Here is a 10,992-nt window from a genome sequence, read left to right as displayed (position 1 = left end):
TTGCATTTAATTGTTGCCAATTCCTTTGATTGTGTGTATGAACTACAAATCACCAGTCAATTATTATTTATATATATATATATATATATATATATATATATACACACACACCCATATATATATACATACACACACATACATACATACATACACACACATTTATATATATACACACACACACACACATATATACATACATACATACATACAATGAATGGTCTGGTATATAAATTATATTTATTTACTAATCATATTTGGAGATATTTGTATATCTGGTAAGAAATCTGAATGATTGAATATTATTCCTGAAGTAGTTTTGCCATAACGGCTGGAGGTAATGTGCTGTAGTTCTATATATAAGTCAGACCCCGCCCCTTATATTCATCATTCATATTGCTGGTCACTGTTGTGTTAATCACTATCACTACACCAAATCAATACCGGTCATGAAGGGGTTAAAATCTCCCAGAGGTGACCTCACTGTGAGGGTTGCCATGGTGGGTTGCCATGGTAACGTGCTCTGGCAGTTTGGAAAGGTCACAGCTGTGAGTCCAGTGGTCAGTGTACAGTTGGGAGGAGACAGAGGAGCACACACCCCTGAGAAGCTCGCGAGATTTCAGATTTGAAAACAAATATCTACGTGAAAATGATCTTTTTGGCATTTTTGCCAATTCTTTGGGCCCTTTGGGTCTCTGGAGGACTGATTACAACATATGTCCTCACCATGGAAAATCATCATTATGATACCGGCATAATATACATAAGGTAAACGTCCATTACAGTTTTATTAGGGAGGAGAGGGGATTTTAGGAACATGTGAATGTAAAGTCTGAGCTCCACACACAGTACAAGACTTTAGGAGGATCAGTAAGGTTTAGGGAATGATACGAGATGCCTGGCTGCCTCTGGCTGTACAATATGGGGAAGAAGACATGATATATGAGGCTGTGGGGTTGATTTACAAAAACTGGGGGGTGCAAAATCTGTTGCAGCTGTGCATGGTAGCCAATCAGCTTCTAACTTCAGCTTGTTCAATTACGCTTTGACAATAAAACCTGGAAGTTGATTGGCTCCTAGGCAGAGCTGCACCAATTTTAGTAAATCAACCCCAGTTAGACAAACAAACACTGCTATGGAAATGATTTTGACAGAGAGTCCTCTGCAACACTTTCATTACCTGTTGATCCTGCCAGTAGATTTGTTATATTCCCACTCCCTGTAACAGATCGCACTGTCCAGTGAGCTATAAGAAGCTTCTGTCTCAGCTGCTAAATGTTCAGAACAATTCGTGTTTTAATCAGATTGGATGAACTATTCTAGTTTACAGAGGAGGGTTACAGCCATGACACTGGGACCTGGGGTCACACTAATGACGGCCATAGACGGTTCGTTTATCGGCCGATTTTCTGTCCGAAAAACAAAATATCTTTCGTTCTGTAAACTGATGTTGCCACCAATGATTTTCACACATTTTCAAACATAACCGATAAACTAAATGAGGAGGAACCGTGAAAATCGGCCGATTGTTCTTTCGGACGAAAAATTGGCCGATAAATGAACCATCTATGGCCTGCATTAGTCTAGGTTCACACCTATGCATTTTCCACTGCATTTTGCAGAAACGCACAGTAGTCCATTTAACATGATTTCCTATGGGACAAGTTCACATCTGTGTGGTTTTTTTTGAAAGGGTCAGGGACAAAATGTTGTGTTTTCGGTTCTATAGACTTCAATGGAGAAGCTGCAGAAAAGCATGTAGTGCATTTGTGATGCGTTTTGCGTTTTATTCCGCCCAGCAACAACTTGAAAAAACAAAAGAAAAAAAACACAAACAGCATCAAAAACGCATGTGCAAAACCGCAAAACACACCGCAAAAAGAAAAACTGCATAGGTGTGAACCTAGCAGGATCAACAGACATTTATTAAACATTTATTAACCAGTAAAAAAATAACTTCCACTACCACATTTTCAAGGCTAAAAGGTAATTTTTAAAAATATAACTTCATGATTTGGGATTAGATACACTTTATTACTCTAAATACTTCCCCTGAACAAGCATGTAGTCACCAACAAAAGATGAAGTCAGAATGATCGGAATACTCCTTATCAGAGGCTCTGATATTATTCAAGCCATTGGATTAGTATGGCAGACATACAACTAACATTTTCATCCAAAAAGGTCAACGCACAGAATTCGCTGCGTTTCCCGCAATGCATATATATGAACCTAGGCTTAAAAGTTTACTGTAATATATAGATATTACTAGGAATATTAGGTAACAAAGAACAGAAAGGTACTACTAGAGGAAACAATATCATACTGTACTAATATACTAGACTTTGTGTAACATTAACTCACACCTGTTCCCTTTTATTTTACAGCTACACCGGATGCTACGAACCCGAGAAAACCTTGTTCACCCTCATTCTGGCAGTGGCCTGTGCGCTAGGTAAGTGATCATATACAGACTGACCTTCTTTATGAGAGTAGGGTACTTTTCCTGAGTGTAAGTGTAGTATCCACGGGCTTTAGGTGCAAATGTAGCAAGCTTTTTACTTCAGTTCTAAGATCATTTAGGCTCCGTTCACACCTATGCAGGTGCGAGTGTGTTTTAGAGTGTTCTGCTTAGGGCAGCCTGTTCATTTCAATGGGTTGCCCTACATGTGAAAACAATCACACAAACATAGGTGCATGAGTCCTTTCTGATGAAACGGTGCTGTACCACAACACTTGGTCCTTTCTTACCATGCATTCTAGTGTGCAAAAACATGCCGCTAGCAAGGTGCATTCAGGTGTCATTAAGCATTAATGGCAAAACTGATGGCCTGAAGAAAGGGATGCACATTTCTGTGTGCGGCAGGACAGTACACGATTTTGGGCAAATTCCCTCAATGCACAAATGTGAACCTAGTCTTGGAATTCTCTATAGGCACATTTGAGCTGCAGTTGACCTCCTAATAACCTGCATTTGACCCGCTTCAAGCTGTTTTAGCATTAACATTTTCATCCAGCATAGGTCTGAATGTCATGTTTGTGCTATGACTCGAAGCCTTCGTATCACAGCCCCACCCCCTTACATTATGGTTTCCCCTTTACATCAGTGTCATCAGTTCTCCCTTTTACATTACAGAACCCCCTCTTTACATGACAGCACCCCCCTTTACAATACATTGCCCCCCTTTACATCACAACACTCCTTTACAATACAGCCCACTCTTTACAATACAGTGCCTGCTTTACATCACAGACCCCATTGCATTCAAGTCCCTCCATTTACATCAAAGCACCCCTTTACATCAATGCCTTTTGTCCCGCCTTCACATCACAGTCCCCCTTCTTACATCACAGACCTTCCCCCTCAGGGGCGGACTGACAACTCACGGGGCCCCCGGGCAATAGGGGATCATGGGGCCCCTGTGTCCTTGCCCAAACTCAAAAAAGCCTATGAAAAAAGGTACCAGGGGCATCTCATGGGGCCCCCTACTGACCCCAGGTCCTCGGGCAGTGCCCAAATTTCCAGATGGTCAGTCCGCCCGTTCCCCCTTTAAATCAGTATCCACAGCCGTCTTCCTTGTAGCCCAGCCCCATTCACAGCCCCCCTCCTTGTATCTCAGACCCTTTCACAGCCACCTCCCTTGCATCCTAGTCCCCATCAAAGACCCCCTTCTGTGTATTCCAATCCCCTCCAATGCCTTCCTTAATTGCACCCAGTCTTCTTCACAACCCCCCTTCATTGCACCCCAGTCTCCTTAACATCCCCCCTTCCTTGCACCCCAGTCTCCTTAACAGCCCCCCTTCCTTGCACCCCAGTCTCCTTAGCCCCCCTTCCTTGCACCCTAGTGTCCTTCACAGCCCCCCTCATTGCACCCCAGTCCCTTTCCTAGTCCGCCCTCCATGCAACCCCAGTCCCTTTCACAGCCCCCCTCCTTCTATTTCAGTCTGCTTCACAGCCCCCCTCTTTGTATCCCAAGCTCCTTCACATACTCCCTCCTTGCACCCCAGTTCCCTTCACAGCCCCCCTCCTTGTATCCCAGTCTGCTTCACAGCCCCCCCTCCTTGTATCCCAGGCTCCTTCACAGCCCCCCCCCCTTGTATCCCAGGCTCCTTCACAGCCCTCCTCCTTGCACCCTAGTCCCCTTCATAGCCCCCCTTATATCCCAGTCTGATTCACAGCCCCCCTCCTTGTATCCCAGACTCCTTTACAGTCCCCCTCCTTGTATCCCAGCCTCCTTCACAACCCCCTTCCTTGTATCCCAGACTCCATCACAGCCCCCCTCCTTGTATCCCAGTCCCCATCACACCCCCCTTCTGTCCCTTTTGTGTATCCCAGTCTCCTTCCCAGCCCCCCTTACTTGCACCCCAGTCTCCTTCAAAGCCCCACTTTCTTGCACCCCAGTCTCCTTCACAGCCCCTCTTCCTGGCACTCCAGTCTACTTTACAGCACCCCTTCCTTGCACCCCAGTCTCCTTCACAACACCCCCTCCTTGCACCCCAGTCTCCTTCACAGCCCCTCTTCCTTGCACCCCAGTCTCCTTCACAGCCCCTCTTCCTTGCACCCGTCCCCTTCACAGCCCCCCTCCTTGCACCCCAGTCACCTTCAAAGCCCCCCTCACAGGAGAAGGATTCATCCGGAAGAGGACACCCAGGCTGCTAAGTGGCAAAGCCGCAGTCTGGATAGGTCTGTCGTGCGGTTTGTTTTCGGACTGCAGTCTGCCATTTCAGGATAGCTGCTCTAGACCTATATGGCAGTTCTGATGCTAAAAAATCCAACTGATACTGGCCCAATGATTTCTGTTAGGAATGTCACATTATAGGTAGAATTCACAAGGATCTTTATTTCCAGCCATGCAGTGAGCTTGATAGGTGGAAATTGTCACTCACTTTTGTAATGATCTTACATTGGAGAAGATAGTTAAGTGCTGACTTGTTACATCCTATGCACCTGCTAACCTAACAAGAGCTGTTGCCATGCACCGTGGAGTCAACACTCTTCTTTTAAAGCCCAACTCCATGTGAAGTTTTTGTTTGCTTTTTTCCCCATTTTGCTGTAATAGTAGCACACAATTAGCAAAAATATTTAGAATAAGTTAAGCTGTTTAGCCTCAATTGTGCTTCCAAATTTCATGTAAAATTCTTTTGTGTTTTGTTTTAGATGCCATCGTCATGTACTGTATGTACGAATACGTCTCCATGCGCTCAGGGAATCGCCATTCCAGGGTGCAGAACAGCATCTTGGCGATCGGATGGATCAGCTGCCTTGGAACACTTTTGGTTGGAAGAAATCCAGTAAGTAAACATAACAAAATTTAAATCACAATAATGCTGATGTATTAGCCACTTCAATACCAGGTGCTTTCACTCCCTTCCTGCCCAGGTCAATTTTCAGCTTTCAGCGCTGTCACACTTTGAATGAAAATTGTGCAGTCATGCAACACTGTACCCAAATGAAATTTTTATCTTTTTTGAGACAGATAGAGCTTTCTCTTGGTGGTATTTAATCACCACTGTGTTCTTTTCTTTTTTTGCTAAGCAAAGGAAAAAAGAACAAAACATTTTTCTTCTTCAACGATGTGCACTGATGCAGCTGCACTGATCATCTGAGCACTGATGATCAGTGCCCTGATTATCAATGTAAACAATGTACTCAGTGTGCCCTGTCAAACTTGTCGGCTATCGACTCTGCTTTCCTCACACAGAGACAGCGTGTCAGAAACGAAATACAGATAACCGGCAAGTCTGTTTACATGTGACCAGCTGTGATTGAACACAGCTGATCACAACTAAAGGACTGGTGTGATTGGTCCTTTACTGCAATCTGTGATCATTTGTGTCCAAAGGACACAGCGGTCACAGAGTGTGCCCGTGACCATGGATGTGCTTCTACAACTGGAGAGTCGCACTGTAGCCATCTCCCGGCTATAGCGCGGTCGGGAAGAATTTATAGTGATTATACTGCAAAATACCTGTGATCACCTTTAGATGGAAGCTGCCATGCTTGGATTGTGTCTCTACATAACCAGAAAAGTGGAGATTCAGTGGACCAACACATTGAGCGAGGTTACTGCTTTGGAGCGATTATGCATCCCTATAGTCAGAAAACAGTTGCTTCCCTCAGAGGCTTTTCTCATAGGCATTTTGCCTTGTGACAGATTCCCTTTAAAATGTCAACATGCAGATTATTTTTGGCTGAACATCATTTTGACATAAAACCTGTGAAATAACCTACATTCTGACACACAATAGCTTATTTATTAAAGTGGTAGTAAACTCTCATTTATAACGCGGACCTACCAGGAAGCTTACAAGTCTTCCCTGTAGGTACAATGAACATCTCCTAAACTTGCACTGTTTAGGAGATATTCATCATTTCAGCAGCCAGTGAAGTCACGCACACTGCACTCTACATTGAGGGCACACTGGGCGTGCTGTCAATTCAGAGCACTGTGCCAGGATTGTGACTCCTGTGTGCATGAGCAGGAGTGAACCTTGTGTGCATGGCAGCAGTGACAGCACGCCACTGAAGGGCTTTGTTTAAAAGATAAATCTGCCATAATGTGCTAGTATGCATACTAGCACATTATGGCATTAACCTGCAGGGGATCGGCTGATTTTATATTTTTTTTTGGTTTTATGACTTTACTTCCACTTTAAGAGAGTTGAGAGAGCAATGATTACATGTAGAGTGCAGCATTTGGTAATAACCAATCAGAATCCAGCTTACATTAGCCTTAACCAGTCATAGCTCTGATAGCTGCAAACCTATAAAATGATGAAATCTGACCCAGCAATGAAAGACATTTGAGCAGAGCTTCCAGGTTATTGCCTTTATTATGCTTACTTTATGGTGCAACTCCAGCTAAAACAAATGTCTCCATTGTTTAGATCCCTCCTTTTCACCCCATTGGGTACACAGACATGTATAGTATTCTCTTTAGTGAAGCTGGAATTTGTGATCTTCTGAATGTTGTCAGGGTTCCTGTTTGGTAAAACTACTTACTACCTGTGCAAACATGGGGAGAGGATGTAAGGAAATCACCAATGTGGGATATAGACAGCAGTATAAACACCACAGAGGTTCTAACACATCCATCCCCACTCCACACCACAAAAAAAAAAAAAAAAAAAAAAGTTCAAGTCCATCCCAACCTGAAACATCAGCTTTTTGAATAGTTATTGGAATTTCAACTGTTTCTTCATTTTGTAATATTTATGATTATTGCATGAGCTGGAATGTAATTTGCGTATTTTTTGTTATTCTAGGTGAATGCCAGACCTGTACTACATTGTATCGGAACGGTCATGGCGTTTGTAGGAGCACTGATATACAACATCTGGATGGCTAAAGATCAGTTTAAGCTCAAGATCAGCAGCCGACGCATGTTCTACACAAGGATTGCTAACGCCATCATAACAACTATCTGTATATCAATCCTTTTTATTTGTCATTTACATTTTATCTGCTCCTCCAGTCAATGTCAACAGGTATGTAACGTTTGGTGTATACTTCAGAACGGTTTACTCCCTATACAAATCAATGGGATCACAAAAGCAGAAAGCAGAATGAGGATTCATTCACACAGCCCATACAATAAAATGTTCCATTTTCTCATGCGTTCAGCTACCAGTGTTGCCCTGCACTTAGCTGCAGGAAAATGCAGCAAAGTAGACTGGTTGTCTCAGTCAGGTTTCAGATGACTTTTCCTAATGGAAGGCAGAATGTAAAATCTGACAACTTTCACTTTTCACTAGTTCTCCTTTTCTAAAACCCATTTCAGTGGCATTTAATGGGCTATGGGCCTCTAGTAGAGCAAATTCTAAGCACTTAGGTTCTGGGACTTCGTACAATGAAAGTCAATGCAGGTGTGATTTGAGCAGTATTATTGGCCAAGTTATGCTGCAGTAAGGGTTGAAAAACTGGCTGTGTAGTTTAACAGGAGCGCTTGAATCACAAAACTGGCTTTGTAGGTAAAACAGTAGTAGTGCTTTAAGTAGCATTGGTATGGAGTCCACTGACTGTTTATCATGAGTAAAGAAGAAGCATTAACCTGTGCGGTGCGATTCCTGTCCAAATCGCATGCGGTTTCCTCACTGCTCCTGTGTGAACCCAGGCTTGTCATAGTGATTTCCGCCTAGGTTCACACAGGAGAGGTGAGGGAAACCACATGCAATTCGGACAGGAATCGCACCGCATTCATGTTCAAACTGCATGCCATTCTTTGCAGTGCAATTTGCTCACAGTCATTTTGTATGGATGCAAATCACACCGCAAAGTATCAGTTTCAGGTACTGGAAGCATTTTCACGAGTACAAGCACTCTTGAAAAATACTCGGCATCGGTGCATCCCTAATTGTCAGTTTGGTAAAAACAGAACCTCTTGCACATACTACCATTCTGTAAATAATGGACCCTCATCATTTCTTAAAGTTCTGAAAGGCTTTCATTTCATATGATTCAACAACAAAAAAAACTGAATTTATAACACTTTTTGTATTGTTTTTAGATTTTGCACAACACTGCTGTCATTGCAGAGTGGATTGGAGCCTTCACCCTCGTCATCAACAATCTCAGCTACTGTAAGGATCTTAAGGTCAGTATTTTCCATCCATATATGTCCATTGCATTGCAGATGCTTATTTTAAACACCTAATGTTTAGCACAGAGGCATCAGTAAATGTAAAATATTACAACACGTTTTAAAACATTGTATTTTCTCATACAGGATTTTCAACCTACAAGCCAACATAGTATTACGGTATACTGGGGTATAGAGGTTTCTGACACAGACTGTGTGAACATGAGGGTTCAAACGTATAGACTCAGGGATGATCCAAGTCAATAATTGGATCATGCCCGTCCTCATTATTAGCAGAGAGAAGAAAGGCCACCTGCCCTGACCTATGCCTGGATAATGGATCTCACCACGGATTGCTGTCTACCTCGACCTTTGCCTGGATAATGGATCACGTCACAGATTGCCGCCTGGATAATGGATCACACCACAGATTGATGCCTGCCTTGACCTTTGCCTGGATAATGGATCGCACCACGGCTTACCTCGACCTTTGCCTGGATAATGGATCACGCTACAAATTGCTGCCTGCCTCGACCTTTGCCTGGATAATGGATTGCACCACAGATTGCTGCCTACCTCAACCTTTGCCTGGATAATAGATCACGCCACAGATCGATTCCTGCCTTGACCTTTGCCTGGATAATAGATCACACCACAGATTGCGGTCTACCTTGACCTTTGCCTGGATAACAGATCACGTCACGAATTGCCGCCTGGAAAATGGATCACACCACAGATTGATGCCTGCCTTGAACCTTGCCTGGATAATGGATCATGCCACAGATTGATGCCTGCCTTGACCTTTGCCTGGATAATGGATCACACCATGGATTGCTGCCTACCTCGACCTTTGCCTGGCTAATGGATCACGCCACAGATTGCCGCCTAGATAATGGATCACGCCACAGATTGATGCCTGCCTTGACCTTTCGCTGGATAACAGATCACACCTCTCCCTTTCCTCCCCCTCTCTACCCCCCTGTCATCTTTCCCTTCCCCCTCTTTCACCCCCTCCCTACCCCCCTTTCCTCTTCCCCTCCCCCCTCTCTCAACAGGAGGAGGGAGGGAAAAATAGAGGGGGAAGGTAGAGATCACCCCCTTCTTAACCCCCCTCCCTCTCTTCTTCTCCTTCCCACTTCTTCCCCTCCTTTCTCTCTCTTCCCTTGCTCTGCCCTCTCTCTCCCACCCCTTCCCTTCCTCTTCTCTGTCTCTCCCCCATCTTCTCTTTTCCTCACCCTCTCTCCCCCTCAGCAGGAGGAGGGAGTGGGAGGGGTAGAGATGGGGGAGGTGGGACAGCAAGGGGGTGGGAAAAAAAAAGAGGATGTCTCAGTGTTTGCTGATGATACAAAGCTAAGCAGGGCAATAGCTGCGTAACAAAATACAGAAACTTTACAAAGACTCCTTGATAAAAAAGGGAAGTCAGCAGCTATGTGGCAGACAAGAGTTAATACTGAAAAATGTAAGGTAATGTACTTGGGAGCAAAACATGAATGCTCATGAATACTCACTAGTGGGCAAATGTATAGGAGGAAAAATGTGCACAGGGGTGCTGTGAGGCTGGGGGACCTAACCAATGGTGTGAGAGAGAGAGAGAGAGAGGGAGAGAAGGAGGAGGAGAGCGAGGAGGAGGTAGATAAAGAGGGAAAAGGGGGTAAACAAGGGAATTCTCTCTCCCTCCCCTTCTGTCTCTCTGCCTCCACTTCTTACCTTCTCTCCCTCCCCCATCTCCTCCCTTCTCTGTGCCCATCTCCCTCCTCCTCTCTCTCTCTTTCCCATCCACTCCCCCACCGCCCTACTTCCCCCCTCTTTCTTCCCCCCAGAGGGTGGGGTTTTGGAAATGGGCAGGGATAATGGAGGAAGAGGGGGGAGAGCAGAACAAGGGGAAAGAGGTAAATAGGAAAACTCTCTCCCCTCCGCCTCTAGTCTCCTTTTTGAGGGAGGAGGAGGGAAAGAGAGGGAAGGGGAGAGGGAGAAAAAGAGAGGGAAAGAGAGAGGGGGGGGAGAGAGAGGAGGGAAATAGAGAGAGGGGGAAGAGAGAGGGGGGGGAGAGAGAGGGGGGAGAGAAAGGGGGGGAGAGAGGGGGGGAGGGGGAAGAGAGAGGGGTGGGGGAGAGAGAGGGGGGGAAAGGAGAGAGGGGGGAAGAGAGAGAGGGGGAGGAGGGAAAGGGGGAGAAGGAGGGAAAGGGGGGGGAGAGGAGGTAGAAGGAGGAGTAGAGATGGGGAAGGTAGGGAGCGAGGAGCAGGGACAGTAAGGGGGTGGGAGAGAAGAGGAGAGCAAGAGGAGGGAAAGAGTGAGAGGAGGGGGAAGAAGCAAGAATAGAATAAGGGGGAGGAGGAGAGAGGGGTTGGGGGGAGAAAGAGAGGGAAGAGGGGGAGAAAGAGAGTAGGGAGGTGAAGGAGTGGATGAGAAAGAGGGA

The 10,992-nt window shown here is 45.1% G+C and overlaps 1 protein-coding gene across 1 annotated transcript; it reads left to right on the top strand.

The window, feature by feature from the left end:
• Positions 1–507: 507 nt before the first annotated feature.
• LOC149440641 (DNA damage-regulated autophagy modulator protein 2-like) lies at positions 508–8,843 on the top strand. The gene is made up of 6 exons (XM_089658358.1): positions 508–545; positions 2,385–2,452; positions 5,156–5,289; positions 7,264–7,485; positions 8,505–8,591; positions 8,724–8,843. Exons 1-6 carry the CDS (start codon positions 508–510, stop codon positions 8,841–8,843), a joined length of 669 nt encoding a protein of 222 aa, XP_089514484.1.
• The last annotated feature ends 2,149 nt before the right edge of the window (positions 8,844–10,992 follow it).

This window comes from Staurois parvus, unplaced genomic scaffold, assembly GCF_062004578.1.
Source record: "Staurois parvus isolate SC_StPar_1 unplaced genomic scaffold, SC_StPar_1.0 ptg001065l, whole genome shotgun sequence".
In the NCBI taxonomy this organism is placed as follows: domain Eukaryota; kingdom Metazoa; phylum Chordata; class Amphibia; order Anura; family Ranidae; genus Staurois; species Staurois parvus.
Note: the sequence above shows the minus strand (reverse complement) of the source record. Positions and strands in the feature narration are given on the sequence as shown.